This window comes from Alternaria burnsii (assembly GCF_013036055.1).
Source record: "Alternaria burnsii strain CBS107.38 chromosome Unknown 750, whole genome shotgun sequence".
NCBI lineage: Eukaryota > Fungi > Ascomycota > Dothideomycetes > Pleosporales > Pleosporaceae > Alternaria > Alternaria burnsii.
In genome coordinates this window covers 771,900-795,070 of record NW_024066108.1, presented here as the reverse complement: position 1 = coordinate 795,070, position 23,171 = coordinate 771,900, and the positions used below count along the sequence as shown (strand labels likewise).

The 23,171-nt window shown below is 51.9% G+C and overlaps 9 protein-coding genes across 9 annotated transcripts; 5 read left to right on the top strand and 4 right to left on the bottom strand.

The window, feature by feature from the left end:
* Positions 1–977: 977 nt before the first annotated feature.
* Positions 978–5,051, bottom strand: GT037_001652 (rft-1-domain-containing protein; the record flags this gene model as incomplete). Its single annotated transcript, XM_038926699.1, has 3 exons — positions 978–2,702; positions 2,906–3,120; positions 3,527–5,051. Coding segments are annotated over 3 exons (3,465 nt in total), but the record flags the coding sequence as incomplete, so codon positions are not given.
* A 363-nt stretch (positions 5,052–5,414) lies between these two features.
* On the top strand, positions 5,415–6,138 carry GT037_001651 (acyl-n-acyltransferase; the record flags this gene model as incomplete). The annotated part of the gene is made up of 2 exons (XM_038926698.1): positions 5,415–5,588; positions 5,641–6,138. The coding sequence occupies 2 exons, from the start codon at positions 5,415–5,417 to the stop codon at positions 6,136–6,138; spliced, it is 672 nt and encodes a 223-aa protein (XP_038789990.1).
* A 76-nt stretch (positions 6,139–6,214) lies between these two features.
* GT037_001650 (uncharacterized protein) lies at positions 6,215–9,115 on the bottom strand (the record flags this gene model as incomplete). The annotated part of the gene is made up of 3 exons (XM_038926697.1): positions 6,215–7,615; positions 7,662–7,909; positions 8,533–9,115. Coding segments are annotated over 3 exons (2,232 nt in total), but the record flags the coding sequence as incomplete, so codon positions are not given.
* A 568-nt stretch (positions 9,116–9,683) lies between these two features.
* GT037_001649 (uncharacterized protein) lies at positions 9,684–12,285 on the top strand (the record flags this gene model as incomplete). Its single annotated transcript, XM_038926696.1, has 3 exons — positions 9,684–9,876; positions 10,306–11,747; positions 11,794–12,285. The coding sequence occupies 3 exons, from the start codon at positions 9,684–9,686 to the stop codon at positions 12,283–12,285; spliced, it is 2,127 nt and encodes a 708-aa protein (XP_038789988.1).
* Positions 12,286–13,668: 1,383 nt separating this feature from the next.
* On the top strand, positions 13,669–15,483 carry GT037_001648 (uncharacterized protein; the record flags this gene model as incomplete). Its single annotated transcript, XM_038926695.1, has 1 exon — positions 13,669–15,483. The coding sequence occupies one exon, from the start codon at positions 13,669–13,671 to the stop codon at positions 15,481–15,483; it is 1,815 nt and encodes a 604-aa protein (XP_038789987.1).
* Positions 15,484–16,498: 1,015 nt separating this feature from the next.
* GT037_001647 (methionine adenosyltransferase) lies at positions 16,499–17,993 on the bottom strand (the record flags this gene model as incomplete). Its single annotated transcript, XM_038926694.1, has 5 exons — positions 16,499–16,957; positions 17,005–17,632; positions 17,792–17,802; positions 17,867–17,911; positions 17,967–17,993. The coding sequence occupies 5 exons, from the start codon at positions 17,991–17,993 to the stop codon at positions 16,499–16,501; spliced, it is 1,170 nt and encodes a 389-aa protein (XP_038789986.1).
* Positions 17,994–18,345: 352 nt separating this feature from the next.
* GT037_001646 (transcription factor fet5) lies at positions 18,346–19,332 on the top strand (the record flags this gene model as incomplete). Its single annotated transcript, XM_038926693.1, has 3 exons — positions 18,346–18,372; positions 18,422–18,431; positions 18,488–19,332. 3 exons carry the CDS (start codon positions 18,346–18,348, stop codon positions 19,330–19,332), a joined length of 882 nt encoding a protein of 293 aa, XP_038789985.1.
* Positions 19,333–20,010: 678 nt separating this feature from the next.
* GT037_001645 (yeats-domain-containing protein) lies at positions 20,011–21,509 on the bottom strand (the record flags this gene model as incomplete). The annotated part of the gene is made up of 5 exons (XM_038926692.1): positions 20,011–20,786; positions 20,848–20,872; positions 20,929–21,001; positions 21,194–21,347; positions 21,422–21,509. The coding sequence occupies 5 exons, from the start codon at positions 21,507–21,509 to the stop codon at positions 20,011–20,013; spliced, it is 1,116 nt and encodes a 371-aa protein (XP_038789984.1).
* A 414-nt stretch (positions 21,510–21,923) lies between these two features.
* Positions 21,924–23,011, top strand: GT037_001644 (uncharacterized protein; the record flags this gene model as incomplete). The annotated part of the gene is made up of 4 exons (XM_038926691.1): positions 21,924–21,990; positions 22,071–22,125; positions 22,184–22,524; positions 22,587–23,011. The coding sequence occupies 4 exons, from the start codon at positions 21,924–21,926 to the stop codon at positions 23,009–23,011; spliced, it is 888 nt and encodes a 295-aa protein (XP_038789983.1).
* Between the last annotated feature and the right edge of the window lie 160 nt (positions 23,012–23,171).

Sequence of the window (23,171 nt, the reverse complement as noted above, 5' to 3'; positions counted from 1 at the left end):
ATCGGGAGAGCAAATTGTGTACAGGCAGATCTTGCAGTAGCTCGTATACCCGTTTAACACGTCCGATGCCAGTCAGGATGTGAGTGACAGCGAAGTATGTCGGTACAACGCTACAATCTTCCAGGTACCTGACGGTGAAACAATAACCCTGGATGTGGATGATAACAAGATAAGATGATAGAGTACAGGAGAATGAGGCTTGCAGCCGATGAGAGTACCTTCCAACCCAGCAACAAGAGCGGACCCCGTTGCCTTTATAACCCTTCTCGTCTCGTCTCATGGTCGTTGGATGCTCGGCGGCGGCGTACCTGAACTGGCCCGCCGCAAGCCGAATTTGCGGAGGTGCATGGGTAAGCCCGCTAGCGCTGCACCGTACCACCCAGACTTCACGTAATTAGAACGGGGCCCCCAAGCCGGTGCTTCAGTACTCAAAAGAACATGACCTGCAAAAAAGCCGCATCAGAGTTTTCCCCAGTGATGCCGAGAAAGCCTAGCCTTGCCTGCATGAGCTGCAGCTGTTGCAGTAGTGTCTCAATACCATACTCCCCACTACGCGTCCTGCAGAACTCACGATCCTTGGCAGAGTCTCCAAACGGTTTCCATGACTGTACGTGGCCCCTTGGTACTGGATTGCGTGCTGCACGTGGTCCCCATCCGGCCATTACAGGATCCATTGCACCATATTTGCTGCTGATCGGTAATGAGGCGGGGAGTCATCCAGCCCGCCGCAGGTCACGATGCCCCGTCGCTTCCGAGCCATGGCCATTGCACGACCAGTGAAGCCGTCATTATACACCGCCCACCGTGTCACGATGCTTCCCCATGTCAGCTGCTGTACCACCCGCGATTACAAAGGCCTGGATTTCACGATCTTCGCCACTGTGCTGAACAATTAAGGTTCTATTCTCGTGCGAGTCTAGAATCTAGACTATGCCACCACGACTCTGTCGGAGAGCCGAAAGCACAAAGACTGCCCCTTAATCATCCTCACTGTATTCCTTGCCATTGATCGTCAAAACCACTTTGTATCCGCGTCCTCCTATCCAGCTCTTCTTCTTTCCCGCCTTTTCCACCTTTCTCAGTGCTGCATTGAGCCCTTCGTCAAGTTCATCCGGTTCCTTACTAAACTTGAAGTCTACACACAACTTCTCGTTTCCTTTCTTTGTCGTCGTCCATTGGGAAGTCAGTTCCACTCTCTTCTCCCGAACCACACCCGCAGGATATATGCTGGCCAAAACTGCAGCAACGCGACCAGTATACATGCACCACCATTGCAAGTGTCCTGGCACGAGTTGCAGCATTCGGCGGTAGAAGTCCTGCTCCGTAGGACTTATTGAACTGTAACCGCCATAGCGCTCGCAGAGGAAGATGGCAAGTATCGCGCGGTCTTCGTGACTCAAACCATGTGCGGCGGAAAACAATCCGGTGGTAGTGCTTCGAAGCGCAGATCCAGCTCGCAGATCCTTGACTTGAGCCATGTGTGCAAACATAGTATAGGCGAATGCTCTCGTCATACCGATGCTGAACAATTCTTGGTGCGACGCTGTTGGCATAGACATACTGGCTCTTTGCAAAACTTCCACAAACTCATGGCTCGACGGCTTGGCATGCGATCTTGTGGCAGCCACTAAGGGCCAGTCCGACCAGTTTGCTGGGTTCATCTCGGCGAAATACATGCCTTCTCTTACACCTCCTTGACAGAAGTATACGTCCCTGATACTCGGTAGTGCTTTAGACAAGCAATTCACCAGGAAAGCTACTGCTGGAACCTGACTTGCTCTGCGAGCCGATACACGGAAGATTTCAGGAGTATCCTCTTTTTGAACGGCAGCTTGTATAGCCTGAGTATCAAGGAATGCATCCTTGGTGGTACGGAACCCGTTAATGATAGGTATGGGATATGGTTGGATTGCATGCTCCGACATGAGTACGAAGCCCCAGCCACGAAAGCCACCGCCAGACAGATAGAGTGAAAGGCCTTCGGGTGAATGTGAACGATCAAGCAGATGCTGTGGTATCTTTATGTCTCGAACTGCAGCTTTGAGGTCCATGAGAACTTGACTTTCGAACGTCTTGAAAGCATCGCTGTCGGGAGAGCCTGCTTCTTCAAGCCTCTTCGTAAGAGCAGCAGCACCGTACGGAAGGCTTGCACTTCCTTTCTCGCACATTTCAATTTCATCGTAACCGACCCGACTAGACATCCAGTTGATCTGCGTAGAGCCTCCACCTAGGTCCATCATGAGCCCTGTTGGCCTATGATATGAGCTTGCTACACCGAACGCTCCGACCCGGCCTTCCATCTCTTTCGACAGAAGTTGAACGGTCCAGCCAGTAGCATCCTTGATCGTATTTTGAAAGTCCTCAGAATTGCTAGCTTTTCTGGTAGCTTCCGTAGCTACAATGCGAATCTGCTTCTCGGGTACGCCGAAGTCTTCACACGTCGCTTTGAAACGCAACAGGGACTTGACCACTTGCTTGATCGTAGCTTCTGGAATCGGCACGACTTGGCCATTTTCGTATTGAGCGTCATATAATGAAATAGCTGCCCGATCCAGATACACAGTCGGCAAAATTCTTTGTGTCCCTGGCGTCAGTTCGGTGATTGAGAAGCGGATGCCATTACTGCCCATGTCAACCAACCCATGGAGGTGTCTTGACTCGTCTGTCGTGACCATTTTGGTAGCGCAGGTTCCCCAGATTTGCTATTGGTGCTCCAGATGTCAGCCAAGAAGTAAGCGGAAGAGACGGTGCGAGCCGTAGAATTTCGATGGCGTGATTGATGGGTTCCAGTTCGAGGCTTAGTTTCTCTTACCCCCAGGAAACTCGTAGCGGCGTTTTTGGTGTTCCCGCTTTATGCAAGAGTGATATTGATTACCCCCAGGTTTCGGAACGTAGTTTCTATTACCCCCAGATTACTTGAGAGGTTGTAGCGACAGTGTCCGGTGATGCGCAGTGTTTTCTGGGGTGAACTTCCTGTGTTCGTGGTGACGTAGCGGGGTGTCCCACTGCTTGCACGAAGGAAAACTTCGGCACTAGCAGCCCGACCAATCATACAAGGTGATGACCATGAACCTGGGAAGGAACCTTCAACGCCCGCGGCCGTGACGAAGGCGGAAGTGTCTGTGAAGGAATAGATCGCGAGATCGGTCCTGCTCTGTAGTCGCTAAGTAGCGTGGTGGAAGGTATCGTTGCTATGATGATTCGCAAATCGCGGTCAGCTTTGGGGAAGGGAAGCTTGGTAGATATCGAGCGAACGTCAAAAAGGCTGTTGTCAGCAACAAACCTGATTGAACCAATCACAACTGAAAGTACAGATACAACACGGAGGAGATGAGATTGACTACCTGTTGTGCATGGCAGAAGGGCGTACGGCTAGCTGGGAAGGGCTGAAAGCCTATAGTAGGTATCATTCAAACTAAAAGCGAGTGTTGCCCTTTTATGAGCCCTACAAAGCACTCGACTCTTAGCATGTTCGTTCAATCCGGTTTCTTCGATTGCTGAGCAGAACGCGACGGCTGAAGCATACCATAGCAGTCAACAAGAAACTGCCGCTCGAAGAAAAGAACATGCAGAACGTAGATACCGGCCACTGCACCCATACTAATTAGGTCTCCAAGGACGCCGAACCTTCCAACAAATCCGATTGCAGGTTTTGTTCGCATCAATGTAGGTATGATGGCAGCGGGTGCCACCGCGGTAAGGGAAGGCAGCGTCTCGAGTACATTGAACTCGGAGCCGTTGCTCCAAAAGAACCTCCTGATGAACCAAGTATTCCAGACGATACGCAGACCCATGTTGACTGTATTTGCAAGCACCACGCCATTGCCTCCCATCTCAAGCTTCCCAATAAAGAACCATGCACTGCCTGCGAAGAGTGCGAAGAAGATGCCCATGGAAACGGACTGTGCATATAGCTCTTTGTTGGTGGCCACCGCGGCTACAAAAGCCTCAGTCACTCCGTTGATAGCGAGGAAAGGTATGTAGTAGCAGTACGTTGACAGCACCTTTGAAGCCGAGGTCGCAGACCACTTTTGCCCTGCGACGATGGAAAGGAGCACCGGAGCCAGTTCAGGTCCCAGTGTGACTGCAAACAAGGAGATGATTCCATAAAGACGAAGTATGGTACACAAGACTCTAGAAGCTTGCGCAAGGTTGTCCTTTTGTTCATTTGACTTCTTCGGATCTTTCTTCTCTGTTCCAGGCGACGATCCTACATTGGCGCATAGTTTTGCAAACATGTTCCTGCTACTTTCTTCGATGGGCTGGAAAAGCATGCGTGCGATCAAGCCTCCATAGTTCGAGGCAAGCGCATAGGCGCCTTGATCCGCGAGAGATGCCAATGTTGTTATAAGAAGAGAGTCCCCCTGGGTGAGAACGTACTTCAGAGCCGATTGCAGACTAAGAGACGCAGTCAGTCGCAAAAGAGGAGCCGAGAAGTAGTTTATCAAAGTCGGACTCTCCTGAGTTGATGGAACTCTTTCCGGGAACAGCGAAAAGCCATCATTCTTCGCAACAGGCCACGTTTTGTACGAATACACGATGAGCAAAGCCAAGGCGTACGCCAACTGTCCGATAGCGAATGGCAAGACTCCGATGTCTAGACCAGCTCGACTAGCCAAGATCGCTGAGCCACATGTACCGATGCAGCGCAGCAAAGTAGCAGAGCTCTCAGCCGATGCTCGAACCTTGTAGAGCAGCTTCTGCTGTACAGCCGAAAATGCCGGCTCGCTGAGCAATTCCAAGAACGTGGCCAGACAATACACAAGCAACGCTTCCACAAAGTACGGAACATGCGGCGTATCGGATCGCAGCCATAGTAGCGCGAGAAGATACGCCAGAGGCGTGCCGAACAGGACAGCCAAATATGAAAGGTTGACGACTGCCTGCGTTCCTTGTGCCTGCCGTTGTAAAGCCACACGCAGACTCTCGCGCGCAAAATACAACACGGAGATGGAAAAGAGCTCAAGTTGAGCTGAAACGCCCAATAACTCTGGTGATAGGAACCTCAACAGAACCTGATTGACGGCAAACGTCAGCGCCCGAGAAGCCACCTGCAGTAGGATGAGAAAGGTGGCTCCCTTCGCGGAAGCGGAAAGTATTGACTTCGACATGGTAAAGCCTGGGTCTGACCGGAAATGACGAGGAAGCTTTGGAAATGATGTAAATTAAGTTCAGGACGGCATCTTGATTGGTTGTGACGTTGTGGATGCGGTGTGTTTGAACAGCTGTGGTCGTGGAACGGGAGCTGTCGGTGTCTGAGAAGGGTTAAGCGTGTTTGTTCTCCTGCGAGGTACAGCTCAGGCCTTGCTCCAGCTTGATGACACACGACACGACACGATGTGAGTCTTAATCAGCGCACAACACACGACTAACAATGGCTCGAATTTCAATCCTCATTCCACACGCTGGAGACGATGGTGGTGGTTGACCCGAATTTGTTTGCGAGGACCGAACGGCTGCTGTTGCGACCGTTGCGCCTCGAAGATGCAGAGGACATATTGTTGATGCGGAAGCATCCGGAGGTTATGATGCATACTTCTATTCTCCCTTCGGATGATCTTGAGGGTGCGAAAGCATGGATACAAGGTGTAAGCATATCGTCCCATCAATTACAATTATACATGTACTAACCATCGGCAGTGCCACCAGGTTGAAGGGAACTGGAACTTCGCAATCGTCCTCCTAGCGCCACACGAAGGCCCCGATGTCATCGGACTGGTCGGAGCAGTCCGGGCCCCAGAGATCGGCTACATGTTCAATGCCTCATACTGGGGCCATGGGTATGCCACCGAAGCGTTGCGCGCATTTATGCCATTGTTCTTTGAGCATTACTCGGGACGCGACTTGGCAAATTACATGCCAGAAGTCCTCGGACGAGCCGCACACAATGAAAGTACAAAGGATGAGCATACAGAAGGCGATGACAGGATCATCAGGAACAGGCTTGCGCCGAGATACGACTATGCAGAGGCACATACCGATACCGAGCTGGCATCTAGTCAGAATGTCTTGGAGAAAGTTGGTTTCAAGCTACACGAGAAGAGGGAGAATGATTTTGACAATCCTGTCCTGGGATTACGGTCGACTTATATTTACAGGATGTACAGAACTGCTGCTGAAGCAAAGCTTCCTAGGTAGTCTCGCGTAGGAGCAGGGTGTCTAGATAAGCCAGCTTCGTGCATACCATCAGTTCTTCTGTAACATATATGTAGTATCACCAAATGACTTTGGCCATTGAATGGTCGATCCCGTCTCCTGTTTTGCCTCGGAAACGTTCTGCAAGCTCGCAAACCGTGACCTCTGATTCTTTGATGCCCTTCCTTTTCTTGTTTCTCTCCATGTCACTATCACTTGATTCATCCTCGCAGGGCGTGGTCACGATACCACCCAGCATCTTTCGCAGCCTTGGGTCATCTTCAAGTCCTGGACCAGCGTCGCTGTGTTCTTCTGCAGCGAATTCACAGTTGTCAGTCTGATGGGTGATGTGCTTGTCAGTGTATACTTCTGTGAAGTAGTCAACAGCCGATGTGATCAGACTCGACACGGCTGACTGGGAGGATGCGACAGTAGAGGGCGGCGATACGGGGCCAGTGTATCTGTGTCGCCAAAGGGGTATCTTCCATTGAGATTGCTGGTGGCGTTCAAATTCTGGCGTGTCTGGTATATCGTCGAAATATTTTTGAGGAGCGATAAGGTCGCCTCGTCCGCAAGCCCTCATCATACCTTCCTCAGAAGACCCTGGACACCAACTTGCATTTGGTGTAATAGATGTACGATGTATTTCAGGTATTTCAAAAGAGTAGTTGAGTGGGCTTCCTATGGACGGGTCTGAGCCGTGACGTTTTCCGTCTTGTGGACTTTCGACAGGGGTCGCCTCTTCCGTCTCGAATTCGATTCGCGGAGCCGACTGGGTATGCCGGAGACGATGTACTGAGGGTATACGTTGAACTGGCTGAGAACTGATGTCTTGACACTCATAGCGATTCTCATGCGTGTGTTCAAAGCGCAACTGCTTTTGCCTCTTTTTCTTCGAAGAAATTCGGGCTCGGTTCAGAAACATGGTGTTGTGCTTACGACGATAGTTCTTTGGCACTGCTGCCTGACATATGAGTCGTGAGAAGAATCCAGGCTCCGACGATGAGCTAGAGCACTCTCTTGATAAGGAGCTTCGTGAGTCCTCGCCTACGACAATGGCTGGCGGCCCGTCTGTCCACCCGCTTGCCGCGAATTGTAGAACACAATCGCTGCTTTGCTTGCGTGATTTGCGTTTCTGACTGACATGATGTGCTAACTTCTCTTCGTTCGATGGCCCAGCGTAAAGATCGGGCCATGAATCCGTTTCGGAAGGTGGGCGGGCCTGATGACCCGCGGCTGGAGAGAAGCGGTAATGAGAATGATATCGTAGAGCTGTAATGAATCTCGTCCCCTTGCGCTGCTGGGACAAAGGAATATGATTTGCGCTCGAAGGGGGTAGGTGAGTATAGGAAGCTGCTAGTAATTGCAAAGCAATGACACAGACGAGGGTTTCAAAAGCAGTCGTCTTGCTTGAAGAGGTAGCTGACAGGAATTCGTAGTTTTCTAACTGTTGGAGTAGCTGGGTAGCAGTAGGAAGCGCCTATGCATGTCAGGACTGAAGCAGGCCGATTACACAGGTAGCTCACTCGACGAGGCTGCCGTGCTTTGGGCGTCCAGAATTCATCACATTCTTGCGACTGCAGCCAATCCGCAACCTCTCTTATGATTCGTGCCTCAGCTTTCGCAGATGTGAACAATTCATTCGGGGTATCTTGCCGGTAATCCTCCTTGAGGCGGGTCACGTATCCACCGGTTTTGCCAAACAGCCAATGTAAGGAGAGAGTGTCGGGAGTGTTTACAGGCTGCTCTGGAGTTATGCGGATACTGAGCTTGCCTGGTAATCGCTGCATCGGGAATAGGTAGAGGTGGATTATGTGCAGAAAGTAAGAGATAAGGGAAGTCAAGTAAAATATCATAGGTTAAGGTAAGAGACGATCGAGTGCATAGAGCCCGCGTCAGAAGGAATTGCCATGTGCGATCTGGAACAAAGATACCTCCAAACGTTTTACTATGTGGTAGGCGCACTGGTGATGGCGTGGAAGGCTCGTGCCATACATGGTGGCGCAACTTCGTTGCAGATACTCTGTCGTAACGCTCTGTCCTACCATGCTCTGCATATCGTGTCGAAACATCTGCAGTCATCGGGCCTCGAATTTTCATACTCCTGTCCATGTTCAAGGTTGCGCCACTACTCGTTCGTACAAAGGAGCATACAGCGGTCCTACTTCTTTTGGCCTCTGCTTTCCTATGCACCTCATGTGCCACCCATAGGCGAGTCATCATGTGTTTTCGACGTGTTAGAATCTGCGCCAGCAGAGCCTATCACTGCCTTCTCCGCCACCAGATGCGAGCCTTCTGACGTTTTCGCGATTGCCAAGCGCGACTTCTCTCCTCTCTTTGCTTTGGCTTCATTCAGCCTGGCGAGAAAGCTCGAGGACGCGGATGCGCCCTGGTTACCTGTAGCAGTCTGGGTGTTCGCATGGGTCGGGATATTCCTCGCAGCGTTCTGGTTATCGCCTGGAGTATGCGTGACCTCAGCTGCCTGTCCTGCATCGCCAGCGTTGTCGACAAGATCATCGCGTGGTCGCAGACGTCCAACCTTTGCTACCAGCTTTGCGGATCCCAGGGCCAACAAGTCGACTGATGGCAGAGACCGCAGGACCTGTGATTGAGTCGAAGCGTTCGCATCTGGCTTCACGAAAAACATGTCGGTTCCGATGGTCGACGTCCAATGGCAACTTAGTAACTGGCCGTTATACATAATCAGTGGATTGGGTGTGTGAAGGCCGACGACTTGGACTTCTCCCATGGTAGCCGTCTCCTGCACATCGTTGTTGTTGTTGTTGGCAGCGAATTCGGCTGGTTGACCTCGCGCTGCATTCAGCGCACGCAATCTGCTCTTGAGTAAAGTTGGGTGACCCGGTCTACCCTGCGAGACCATGGGAATTTGCGCAGAGGGGACATTGGACAAGTCGAGCGGGATATAAAAATCTTCTGTCTCATTGTCGTCGTACTCGTACTCCCATTCATCCTCTTCGGGTCTGGCCATGGTTAGCGGCTTCGTCGTGCGTTGGCGCAAGCTTGAAGGATTGCAAGGTTAGCAGTGGTGGGGCTGCTTGACGAAAGTGTACGGATTGATGGCGAATTTGCGTGAAAACTAGCCTCAGCACGACGCAGTTCGCCCAAGATGCTCGAGATTATCAACGGCGTATCTGATCGTTCTTCCATCCAAACCAAGTACGGTTTCGTTACGAAACACTCTCCCCGTAGCTCAGTTGGTTCAGAGCGTCTGACTGTAATATCTGCTGTCATCAGAAGGTCCCTTGTTCGACTCATGGTGGGGAGACAGTTCTATTTTTTTTGGCTCTTGCGAGTTCTCTTTTGCCAGTAAGATGGTGGTAAGATGAATATCATTGCGCTCAGCCTACCATGCTTCTTTTTTCTATAGCGCGATCAACCGACAAGGGCGTTGCTAAACAGACCTCGTCCCCATGCTTCCCATCTAGCCCTTGTCTGGGGACTTCCACAATCCAAATCCGTCACAGAGTGGCAGAAGCATGCAACAAGCCACAGCTAAGACCGTTCAACCCCTCCCCATAGTGTGGATAATGGGTGTGCAGCAGCCCGTGCCTGGAAGCCAAGTTGCGAGCCGCATGGCTGCCGAGGTCCCCGCTGCATCTCTGACTAGTGGTGACGACGTGCGCCCAGCCGGCAGCTATCAGACATGCATCAAACACCAAAGATACGCGCCACCTCAATTCAAGCTTCCATCGCGCATCCTCTTCTATTGTTGCATTGTGCGTAAGCTCACATCGAACGCTTCAAATCCTCCCAGTCTCGTTTTGGTACCAAATCGGCTGGCTACGGCCTTCTATCCGCATCAGTAAGTGTGCTTCCGCGCATGTCCGGCCAGATTATAGCACTTCAAGTCATCATGACCTTTCCGTCACCTCCGCGCCCTCCCCACTTTTGCATATGCCATTAGCTCAATTCACATGTTTGTGGACCTTGCGATGGCCTCCATGCTGCCGATCATGCCGCTTCTTACCTACACTTGCCATCACCGGCATCGCGTCGCATGGTCGATTGCCAGATCTCGAAGCCACACCTGCCACACCTGACAGCTTTTTGTCAGCCATCCGGCAGTATCGGCTTCAGGCCATTCCTACTCCGCGCCAAACGTTCCCTGCCTTGCCTGTTCGAGATTTGGATGGAAAGCTAACCAGTCAGTGCCCATTGTCCCATACCTTCAACATGGCGGAGGGCAGGTCCCACTTCAGGCGGTCCTTCCGTCATCGCTTCCTTCGTCATCCATATCTTCAATAAATGTACCTGAGTACGCTCCGATAGCAATATATCCTCCAACCGAATCACCAAACGCTGCGCAGGACGCTTCTGAAACCCAGACCTTACCTACCATCGACATTCCTATAGCGCATTCTTCCCCATCAAAGCCAGCTGCGGAAGCTTCCACGTCTCTCGCTGGCCTCGACAACTCGTTGAACGAGGGCGACGTTCAAATGAAGGGCAGGAAACCCGCCATCGCCGCTGCGGGCACCTTCTTTGGATTGTTCTCGTTCTCGCAACTATACCAAAACGTTCTTTTTGAAAGCTTGACCCCCTCGAGCGAACGCGCAGACGAGGCGGAATGGGTCGCATCGTCACGGTCCTGGGTAGACCGGAAGGCTTGTGGTTGGTTCGGTATGTGTGGCCTGTCGCACCTGAACAAGGCACAATGGACTACGCAGACATTCAAGGCCCACAGCCAGAAGACAACGGAGGACAGGGATAAAGTCAAGTTGAACTTGAATGACTTTTGGAACGATGCGCGGAACATCCCCGCTGATTATACGCCGGACGAGGCACTCGAGATACCGCAATATGTTTTGGACCACGCGCCGCTCATTCATCTCTTCTCGGGAGAGGAGTACTGGCCAGGAGATATGGCAGAACACTTGATACACACCACACCACATCTGAATTATACGCCTCTGCAAGCATCTAGTGATCACCCGAACATCAGCAATCTTGGAGACCTTAACAAGTGGGGACGATTTGTATATCTCCAGAGCGATGACAATGTCGAGGACCGTCCGTCGTGGTTGGGTGCGGACTACAACATACCCAATGCGCCAAGTGATGGAAATGACGACGATGAAGACAATGATGGCGATTACCATAGCGGGCCTCCTGGACACCTTATAGAGGACAAGGATGGCAAAAAGTCTAGCTGGTGGCATGTAGGTGATGGCGATACTAGGGACCGAGGCGGTATCCGGCCAGACCCCACAGCCCCAGGGCTTCCAGTCCCTTCGAACACAAATGAAGGCGATGAGCTTGTTGATGACAACGATGACAAGAATTGGAGACCAGAGCTGCGTTACAGTCGCCGCAGCTTCACTGGCAAGAAGGTTGTTGGTGGTAGAAGTGATGCGCCCGTCCCGTTGGTTGTAGTAGACAAGGGTGATGGTGTGGTTGACGCTTTCTGGTTCTTCTTCTACAGCTACAACCTTGGAAATGCTGTGTTCAACATCCGCTTCGGCAACCACGTCGGTGACTGGGAACACACAGTGGTCAGATTTCAGCATGGCGAGCCCAAGGCAGTGTTCTTCAGTGAGCATAGCTTTGGTGAAGCGTACACATGGGACGCTGTAGAGAAGAGTGGACAGAGGGTGAGTCTATTGTCCTAGCGCTATAATGCGAAACTAACATGTCTAGCCCATCGGCTTCTCTGCCACCGGTACCCACGCCATGTACGCGACAGCAGGTGTACATCCATACGTCCTACCCGGTGGCATTCTGCACGATGTGACTGACCGTGGTCCTCTCTGGGATCCCGTCATGAACATGTACTCGTACAAGTACGACTATCGATCTGACCGACTGGTTGCATCCAACCTTAACCCGCGCGCACCTACCTCGTGGTTCTATTTTGCTGGCCACTGGGGCGATAAGTTTTACCCACTTAGCGACCCTCGACAATACCGCTTTTTGGGCCAGTACCATTACGTTAACGGACCGCTAGGCCCCCGCTTCAAGAACCTAGGGCGACAAGAAATTTGTCAAGGCAACGGTGAGTGCGTGCTCAAAGGACGACCCGGAGAGAAATCACGCATCACGAAGAGGTGGACTGATGTCGGCGAAGGTGAGGAGATGAACGAGGAAGACGCGAAGCGCATCTTCGGTGCCGAGTATGATTCGGCGTCTTGAAGATGCGATTGACGAGAACATGACATTATCGATAGCGACGTTTTGTTGACACTCACTGTATAGCTGCACGGCGTTTTCTTGTATCCGTACCATACTTGGTTAGCGTCGTTTGGAGATACCTAAGTAGCACAGCATGCGCATATGTTTATTCATCCTACAGATCTTTTGCGCACATCAGTGGCGCTGCTCACAAAACAAACTGAGTCTGACGTAGCCGTCGTGACTCAAGGGGCAACTCGACTCCATATCAAACTCTGCAAAGAGTTGTTCCTTGCCGTGCTTGGTATACATTCACCTGGACTCCTCTATTGGGTAAGTCAAGCGGGCAGCAACTCGCCGAATCGGGGCGATGATCGGAGAGGGCAAGATTCGGGGAATAGCTGTTTGTGACGCAACACTTTCGGATTTTCGGACTACGTTTTGTACATGACGATGCTTCACAAGGTTTTTCGGGATTCATGGCCACAGTCAGCTCGGCGGCTGCATCTGCATACGGAGCCGCAGAGGGTCTGTTGGTGATGAGAGTAGCATGCGGTTGCGCCTTGCCGCATGCAGTCTGACGGGCTTGTAGAGGCAGGGGTGAAGGGGTGCGACTCTATGAGCGCATGCTATGCGTAATGGCGTGACCATTGACGAACTTCCCAGACGCGCATCATTTTCTAGCTGGTAAGTTGCCGTCGCTAGAAAACGTTTCAGGCCCTTCTTCGGTTTCGCAGAGTCAGGGCATACGTGTTATGGCGCGAGATAAGTCATTGTTGGCTCATCTCATCATCACTCAGAGCGTCTGTAGTAGGCGATTGGTGGGGGAGGTTGATGCGGCGGGGCTAAGCAGTCTATCTTATCAGGGAAGCTGCGAGCTGGCGTGCATGGGGGATGGTCCCTTCACCTGCATCTCCCTATTGTGTATGTAAACCTCAGCGCCCCAGCCTAGATTCAGCCTCTGACACATCTTCGCTAGATTATATTTCTGCTGCCTTTCCCATATCTCCTGTTTCCTGCGTGTTTCAAACCCCTTTAGATAAGGCTAATCACGTCCTGTGCTACCGGTCTTGCGACTGATCATCCGCCGCCTGCAGTAGACGGCTTGTTTCGTTTAGCGTGTCCCTAGCGACGTCTGTGTGGACATCATAGGTACACCTGCCCGCAGGCCATCCCCCTCACACCGCTAGGGTAGTGGTCAACGTCGCAACGAGGCATGAAGCCAACAAGACGATAAGGAACACGCTGCCCCTACCGCGACGCGTTTATACCATACTATCACCTCGCAACATACCCTATCAACATATCATCTGTGCCACGTCCTCGCGCCTTGCCTAAGAGGACCTGACTCCTCCATCGCCACTACTACAACCTACATCGCTGCCCAACTTAGACTACTACGCCATGGCGGCCATACAGCAACATCGACCGCAGGTTGGCCGACAGGTCTCCTACAACGCACCAGAACTCACCACCGAACCCGCGACGGCATTGTTACAGCCTGTACGAACCTTGGACCAGTCAGAAGAATGGGTCCTCTTCTCCCCGAGTGCGCCTTCTGCTACCACTCGCACACATACCACCTCGACCGACCGAACGCCACGGACAGCTGGCCTGTCACGCTTCAGCGAGTTTGGCTCACTCGAGACTGCTGCGCAGTCGGAACAAGATGAAGAAGGTGGCTCGTTTCTTGGGACAGAAGAGGAGCTAGACAGCTTAGACGACGGGCTACATGCCTTCCATGAGCCATCTGAATATGGTGCGCCGTTGAGCAGACTACAAAGCAGGCTGCAGGAAAGCGGTGATACTGTACTACCGACCCATGATGGATTGGGCGAGTTCAAGCCGGACGCAACTATGCAGGAACACATGTGGCAGTTTGAGCGACAGCGGCGACGAGCACCCAGACGACGTTCCAGCGTGCAGCGGCACCTTTCCGTCCTCGATGACCACGAGGAGACCAACACAGAGCAGGAGAAGCGACAGCGCATCGAGAGATGGCGACTTGAGCAAAGCAAAGCATTGCTGGAAGAGATCGAGAAGGAGACAAGGCGGAGGCGGCGAATGAGCATGGTCAGCAATGGAGCGAGTCGGGCTGATGCGCAAAAGGCGACAACGAGCACAAAACCACACACTGCGCAATCCGTGTCAGATGCGAGCGACTCTTCAGAGGAAGGCACCGAGAATCTCTCCTTCTGGCAACGGATCACGCGACGGGTCATCAGGGATCTTATCGGCCTGGATGAAGACACTCTTTCGGTCATCTTTGGAGAGGCTCTACCTGACGAGGCCGCAACACCCACACCAGGATCACCCGCCATCGAGTTCTCAGCAGACAAGGCTCTACAAGACGCAGGCATCGACGCCTCCCGTTTTTCCGATGATACCTGGCAGACAAAGCTGCTCGAAAGAGTAGCCCAGGAACTGGGATCACTAGTCAATCAGCTTTCTGAGCATCCTGGAGCTTTCTCAACATACCAGCGAACACAATTAACACCAGAGTACGCGGGTCTTACGCCAGTAATATCCAACACGACAGTCGTATCTGAGCCCCTGTCCTCGATACCAAGTTCACAACCTACCACAACACCTTCCTCTGCTCAATTCGCACCTACCTTCCCCGCGCAAACCTCAAACACCTACAGCGAAGCATCACTTTGGGGTATCGAAGAAGAGCCCACCGAAACCGATACTGAAGCAACGGCCTCCTCTCACATCCACAACCCTTCCGTTCCCACCACAACCATCGCCGATGACCTAGCCCGAGAGCGCGAGTACTGGGAACGCGAAATTGACGTAAAGATGATCTTCAACTTTCTCATGAAACGCTTCTCGTCGCGCCGACCCAGCATCTCCTCTTCGCAACCTGTCCTCCCAACCCAACCCATCCGTACCGCTAGCGCCCCTTCTACAGCTACAAACGACAACAATCTTAGCTCCGCCCGCCGAGCAGCCATTATCCGCCAACACCACCCTTTGGTAAATCGGACGACGTCAGATAGTAGACTCCCCACGTCGTCCGCCCCTCACTCGAGGGAGTCACGTCGCTTCGCTACTTACTACACACCTCCAGCCAGTGGCTTGAAGGACAAGACAAAGCTGAGGAGTAGCTCAAGCTGCGCTAGTCAAAGCACCAAGAAGAGCAAGAGGAGTAGCAACTCACAAAGGAATTACTGGGACCTTGGTGGTAGCGTAGGCAGTGGAAGTGTAGTCGGCTAGGTCGACATACCTTGAAACTAGAGGGGAAGAAGAGACATGGTTGGACGATTGAACGGTCATCGTCATTTATCACTTTTGGCATTAGAACGCACAGACGACATTACGCATAGCATGAGCATAGGTTATAGGAGTTGGATGGACGGGATACCGGCTTTGGATAAAGCCACGACAAGCGCATTTCTACTCTTTCACTATTGGGCATCAAATCAGAACACCAATATTTAGATGTTTTCCATTACTTTCTTGTATGTATAAATATATTTACTACTCTTCCTACAGCATGTCTCGGGTCCCGTCCTCGACGCGATGTCTGCTGCGGATAGGCCGATTGTCGGAGTGGATCATGAGTCGCAAGGTCACATGCCTACTTGGCAAGATAACATAGGACTCTCGCTTTCGATAGCAGTCCGAAACGGCTCATCTTGGGGTCTGGTTTTATACCGACGATATGCGGAAAAGGATAGCCAGGTATTACGAATTCACGCACCAAAGTCGCGTCATGATGCATTGTCCTTGTCCCGGACCCAGTGTTATCATGTAGCGCATAATCCCGCATCACGGCAGTTGGAACAAAGACATTGTTGCGTCGATGAAGCGCTCTTGACTGTGCTGAAGGTTTGATCCTCCAGCGCAGTCGAACTGGTTCTTGATTGATTTCTCCATTGCCCTGCCGACCCCAGCCACCACCAATTCGCGCTTGTCGCACGAAAAATCTCACGTACGTGTTGACAACGTACTGCGGCCCCATTGTTGAAGCTCTTTGTATCTACAGCCTGCCCTAGGCCGTCTCTATATGAAAAGGAAATCTGCAAATGAAACTTTTGGAAGATACAGAACGGGCTGGTATCATGGGGTATAAAAATGCCCTTGGACGCCGTTGAAACACTTGTTGAAAAGGCTCTTTACCCGCCTCCCAAAGATATGCAAATCTTTCTCATTCGCGATCCATGTCGTCGTTAAATCTTGATGTGCGATGAAGTTGATTCATGCGCACTGTATGCAAAAGGCATTAAAATTAGAACTTGAGCTCCTTGGGCTTCTCCCAGGTGAATTCCTGGTTGGTGAAGTGACCGTTCTTAGCGGTCTGGAAGTAGATGGGGTTGATGAGGTTAAGCTCCTTGACAATGACACCGGGGCGGAGGTCGAAGTTGTTCTTGACAATCTCGACGAGCTCGTCCGAGGACTTGTCGGAGGTACCGTATGTCTCAACGAAGAGAGAGAGGGGCTCGGCGACACCGATGGCGTATGACAGCTGCACGAGTGCGCGGCGGGCCAGCTTGGCGTTCACGAGCGACTTGGCGATCCAGCGCGCAAGGTAGGCAGCGGAACGGTCGACCTTGGAGTAGTCCTTTCCGGAGAAAGCACCACCACCGTGGGCACCCCAACCACCGTAGGTGTCAACGATGATCTTACGTCCAGTAAGACCTGCGTCACCCTGGGGACCACCGATGATGAAAAGACCGGAAGGTTGAATCTGGTATCTGTCAGTATACAGTCGAATTGTGTTTGTGAAGAACCTACGTGGTAGACGGTCTTGTCATCAAGCATCTTCTCGGGGATGACCTGCTTAATGATCTTCTCCTTGATCTCCTCACGGAGCTTCTCGGTAGTGATGTCCTCGCTGTGCTGGGCAGAGACAACGACGGTGTCAACACGGAGAGGGACGACGGCACCGCCATCGTGGGCGTACTCGACAGTGACCTGAGTCTTGGTGTCGGGTCGCAGCCATGGCAGAGTACCATCCTTGCGGGCCTTGGTCATGGCCGAGTTCAGCTTGTGGGAGAGGAGGACGGTCAGAGGAAGGAGCTCGGGAGTCTCGTCGGTGGCATATCCGAACATGATACCCTGGTCACCAGCACCGAGCTTCTCGAGTGCCTCCTCGTAGTGGAGACCCTGAGCAATGTCGGGCGATTGCTGCTCAATAGCAACGAGGACGTTGCATGTCTTGTAGTCGAAGCCCTTCTCGGAGGAGTCGTAACCGATGTCTTTGATGGCACCACGAATGATTTTCTGGTAGTCGAGGTGGGCCTTGGTGGTAATCTCACCGAAGACCATGATCATACCGGTCTTGGCTGCGGTCTCGCAAGCGACCTTGGAGAGGGGGTCCTCCTTGAGGCAGGCATCGAGGATGGCGTCCGAGACTTGATCGCTGGGTTACAGTCAGCGTCCGTGTTCGGCGGTGGAGAAAGTCGCAGTTTCAGGAAGTGGGGAACGCCGTCCATCACATTACGCCGAACGTATACGTGTCTTATCGCTCAAAAGTAAGACGATTCCCAAAGCAATTGGAGAAAGAGAATAAGATACGAACCAGATCTTATCCTACAGTTGTGGAGATGCGAAGTCAGTGTATGTCTCACATGTATTTCGTACAGTCATAACTCACCGGATGACCCTCGCCAACCGACTCTGAGGTGAAGAGGAAGGTGCTCTGGATTTTGTGTTAAAATGATGCAATTCATCCTGGAGGGGTACATTAGACATACCTTGCCGTTTCCGTTGGGGACAGTCATTTTGGCGGTTGATTTCGAAGAGAAGTAGTTTACGACTTTCGACGGCGTTCTTATAGACGGAAGAATGAGTTGGTGAGGAAAGGAGGGGTCGACTTGGGGGAGTGGATGATTTATGCACGTCGCAGATTTGGCGTCTCTCAAATTGCCGAACCCTTCGAAAAAAGCTAAAATCACGCTATTCAAACCCAGGTACCTCCACGGTTGTTAGGCCCTATCAGCCCAGTCAAACCAATCAAACGGCCTCCCCACATCCCACGGACTCCCCCCCCATCTCACCGCCTCGGGCAGAACCCTTCACTGAATTTGTGTAGCCGAATGACGCGCCGCATCATCTGAGAAACCATCCGCGAACATGTCTAAATATGGAACCCTGGTTATGGTATGTTAATCGCTCTTTCACCGCTATCATCGCAGACTAACAAGAATAGGGGCCAGCAGGTGAGAAATGTCCTTATACGAATTATTCGCGAGACATACATTGACGTACCTTTAAGGCGCTGGCAAGTCGACCTTTTGTACAGCCCTCATCCAGCACCTCCAGAACAGCAAACGTCCATGTTTCTACGTGAACCTGGATCCCGCCGCCGAAGAATTCGCATTCGAGCCCGATCTAGATATCAAGGATCTGATCAGCCTGGAAGATGTCATGGAAGAGATGAGCTTGGGGCCCAACGGCGGCCTGATATACTGCTTTGAGTTCCTCATGGAGAACCTCGATTGGCTGACGGACCCGCTTGAGGAGGTTACTGAGGAGTACCTCATCGTGTTCGACATGCCAGGCCAGATCGAGTTGTACACCCACGTACCGATATTACCAAACCTGGTGAAGCACCTCATGACGGGTTCACTTAACATACGCATGTGCGCTGCCTACCTCCTCGAAGCGACCTTTGTCGTCGACCGACCCAAGTTCTTCTCTGGCACACTCTCCGCCATGAGCGCCATGATGATGCTGGAAATGCCGCACATCAACATTCTGAGCAAGATGGACCTGGTGAAGGGACAAATAGCGAAGCGCGACCTCAAACGATTCGTTGATGTCGATGCAGATTTGATCGAGGATGATCCGGCGCGCAAGAAGACAACACCCGAGGAAGAGAGGAAATACAGAGACCCAGCGTCGACCGAGAGCCTGATGAGCGGATCATCTTTCCACAAGCTGAACAAGGCTGTTGCCGAGCTTATTGATGGGTTTAGCATGGTCTCTTTTCTCAAGCTGGATGTCCAGGACGAGGACAGTCTGGGCGCCGTGCTAAGCTATATCGACGACGCTATCCAGTTCCACGAATCGCAAGAGCCCAAGGAGCCGAAAGATATGGAAGTAGAAGCCGACATGTGAGGGACTATAAGCGAGGGTGTGTTTGCATTGAAGGTGTTTTGGCTATGGAAGGCACATTTGGCATTTGAGGGCGTTCACGACTTTGGAAATATCGAGAATTACTTGGATGGGTTACGGACGACACGAGCAGAGATACGATACCCAATACACTCATACATATGACACAGCACATCCATCTGTCATGCCACAGGGTACCAATCGGAAAAGGTCCAAGTCTAGAATTATTTTTTTCGTACTCGTATCTCTTCGGAGAAAGAGACTTGCTTATGATCGTATTACGAACTATACAAAGTCGTGACTCCATGGTCGCTTCAACGTACCGTACAGGTGGTAAGCCGACACAAAGCCTGAAGCTCGGGATTTGACTCTCATCTATGCATTTATGCCCGAATTATGACCTGACTTGGACCAACAGATAGCTGTTCCAGATTCTTCTTGGTCATTGTCCGGCAACTCGAGTTTTGTTCGGAGCCGCACGGCGTTTTCGCCCGAGAAGGGTGACTGAAGGACGCCACCCATGATCTTGTTTGCAGCTCACAGGCGTATGTCGTTGCGCATGAGTGCAGTTATCGAACACGCTCCCTTGTACCACGTCAGTTGTTCAATGCCAACTGAGATGTAGCATCCATGGTATTCATGGCTCATGATATCAACATCGTGAGCTTGTGCCACATATCCTCACCTGCGCCGGCTCCTGTCTCCACTAGCCTGCTGCGCTGCCTGCTGAGCAGCCTCGTGCCCCAGCTCACTGCGTAATGCTTTGAGCTTAGCCTCTACCTCTTCCTTCTTCTTGGCCTCTTTGTCCAACTGCTTCTCTACATCCTCCATCTTTTGCTTTAAGAAATCTTGTAGTGCCTGCTCTTGTTCCTGACTGAAGGGAACTTCATCGCCTCCCTTCTCTGGCAGCTGAGCGCTCCGCTCGCCATTGGGCAGGCCGCGCCTAAGTCTTCCGTTTGCGCCCAGCGATGCCTTCTTCGAGCCGCCCTTACCGGCAGGTATGAGGTAGTTCCACTGGTCTTCCGATGTGAGGGCGTCGAAGAGGGCTTCGGTGGGCTCGTTGAACTGCACAACTTCGAGGAATTCGGAGCGCACGCAACCTGACCGTTCCTGCTCAGCTTGCATTTTGTCGTCACCATACTTTTCCAGCTGCAAGAAGTGCTGTCGGTATTGCGCCTTCTCGCCTGAGATGGGCTGGAAGTGCAGTCTTATATCGATGTTGAAGCCTCCCCATCCTGTCTCGGTCACCTCAAACGGCGGCTTCTCGACCATGCGCAGCGGGTTTTCGTATGTGTTGAAAATCTTGAACGAGACTTTGTTGAGCCATGCTCTGATATCGGGATCGCCGTCGGGTACTCGCACGTATACGGTCCAGCGCTTGGTGTGGTCGTCTGGCACGCCCTTGGGGCGGTCGGGGTGGCCTACTGGGGGCAACTGCCAGGCTTCGGAACCGATTACTGCGTAAATGAGTATATGTATATATATATATATAGGCACATGAGCAGCGTCATGTCTTACTGAGGTTCCGGCTGATGCGCTTGTTCTGCCCATCATCAGTATGCGCGTACAGCTATATCAAAGCGGTCGACTTGCCTTGACGCGCTTATTGGAGGCTGGCGCAGGCATTTTGGCGCAGTCGCGTGAATGTATTGCCAACAGGCGCAATGTTATACTATGCACAAAGAGAATGTGCAAAGTGATTCGTGCAAGTGGTGGTGTCGTGTATTTTGTCAAAGGTCAAACTACAACTCGCGCTGGTATGCAGGAACGGAAGCTAGCAGCTGATCCTTGTCAGCCCCAGGCTCCACCTTATTTGCTCTGTCCGGTACCACCTCCCTTCGCGTCTCTTGTCCTCTCGTTGTACAATTTGTCTTGCTTCCCAGCATTAGGCTTGCCTTCAATCCTGTCCAACGAGTCTTCAATCAAGCCGATGTGACCGCGTAGTGTTCCTTCAATCTCGTCCATGCGCGCCTCCTGTTCCTCTTCCATGCGGTCCAGTTTCTTCTCCACCCGAGAGCCTGTAGCATCCAGATGTTAGAATCGAAAGATGACGATTGCATGATAGAAGGAAACATGAAAGATGGCGTGATACCTAGATAAGTCGCAACGCCGGCTACTACGGTGAGGTTTGTGCCGACCAGAACGAGGTCGTTCTTGAAAAGGTTCCGGATTGCCTGCATGGTTCGATTGGCGGAGCTTGCTGTTGTCTGGATAGAGGTACGATGCAATACAGCAGACACAATATCGAATGGCATCAGGCCCTTTGAAGACGGTTACTCGACACTAATATAAAGCATCATGACGACATCGACTTTCTTCTGATAGGTAGAATTTTGAGCGCGACGCGCATTACAACGCCATGATACCTTTAACTGGTTCACGTTGTCTGATACACAGATATATCTCATTGACAGTACATGTTTGAATATGAAGTGGCCCTGTATGCAAGACGCGGAAGTCTACCGCATCTCCGCGCATCCCTGCTCGATCTTAGGCGGTGGAGTGACATCAACATTCGGAGCTTCCCATCACTTTCCTACCAAACAATTGTCTGACTCCAATTGCTCACCCACCAACCATCATATAGCACAACAATGGCCTCGACAACAGCCCAGGCTGCAAAGAAGAAACTCGTAGTATGCGGTGGCAATGGCTTCTTGGGTATGTAACCCAGAAAGACTACTAGATAATTGGAGTGACAGCTCCACGCCAGCATATCAGCTAGCTAACATGGCACACAGGTAGCCGAATATGTAGAGCCGCAGCGCATAGGGGCTGGAGCGTCACCTCAATCTCGTACGTCTATTGCATCCCTCTTTCAAACTATCTTGAGCCTCTGCTGACAAGATCCTAGGCGTTCAGGCACTCCACATTGGTCCTCCGTCTCTTCCTCACAAACACCACCGGACTGGTCAGACAAGGTTTCATGGCAAAAAGGCGACATCCTCGACCCTGAGTCGTATACCAAACACCTCGAAGGCGCAGATGCGGTGATACATAGCATGGGCATATTACTGGAAGCAGATTACAAAGGCGTTGTCAGCGGACGGGAGAGTCCCATCAAGGGTCTGCAACGGGCATTTAGCAAGACCAAGGCTGGAACCCAAAACCCGCTGACGCGGAAGGAAGGGGAGAAGTTGCAGCCGCAGGAGAGTGATGGACAACTCACATACGAAATTATGAATCGCGACACTGGTATGTTGCATTCTTTCAAAGTCCTTTGTCAGTACGTACGACTAATCATGTTGCTCAAACAGCCGTATCCCTAGCCAAAGAAGCCTCCACACGCAAAGTTCCGACCTACCTCTACATCTCCGCTGCAGCAGGCACACCCGTCCTCCCAGCACGCTATATCACGACGAAACGCGAGGCCGAGTCTCTCATCGCCTCCACCTTCCCTACCATGCGATCCATCTTCATTCGCGCGCCTTTCATGTACGACAGCAGCCGCACATTCACTCTCCCCATTGCGGCAGCGGGTGGCGTAGCAGCCATGATAAACAGTGCAGTCGGAGGACGGTTGACGTGGCTAATGGGAGCAGGAGGCATCAAGCCTTTGAAAGCGGATTTGGTGGGTGAGGCAGTCGTGGAAGCACTGGAAGATGAGGAGGTCAGAGGGCCGGTCGAAGTACCAGAGATTGAGAAGCTGGGCACGAGAGCGTGGAGAAAGAACATGCTATGAATTTAAACAAGACACTTCGCCAAATGGCGGAACAATTTTTGATTCTACCACTTCAGAAGCGGCAATCGCATCTATCTACTATACCGGAGCAAAGCCCCAGTACTTGTGGTCTACACAGGTGTGCTACAACGAAGCTCTCTTTCTGAGCCAAGCTCAGAGG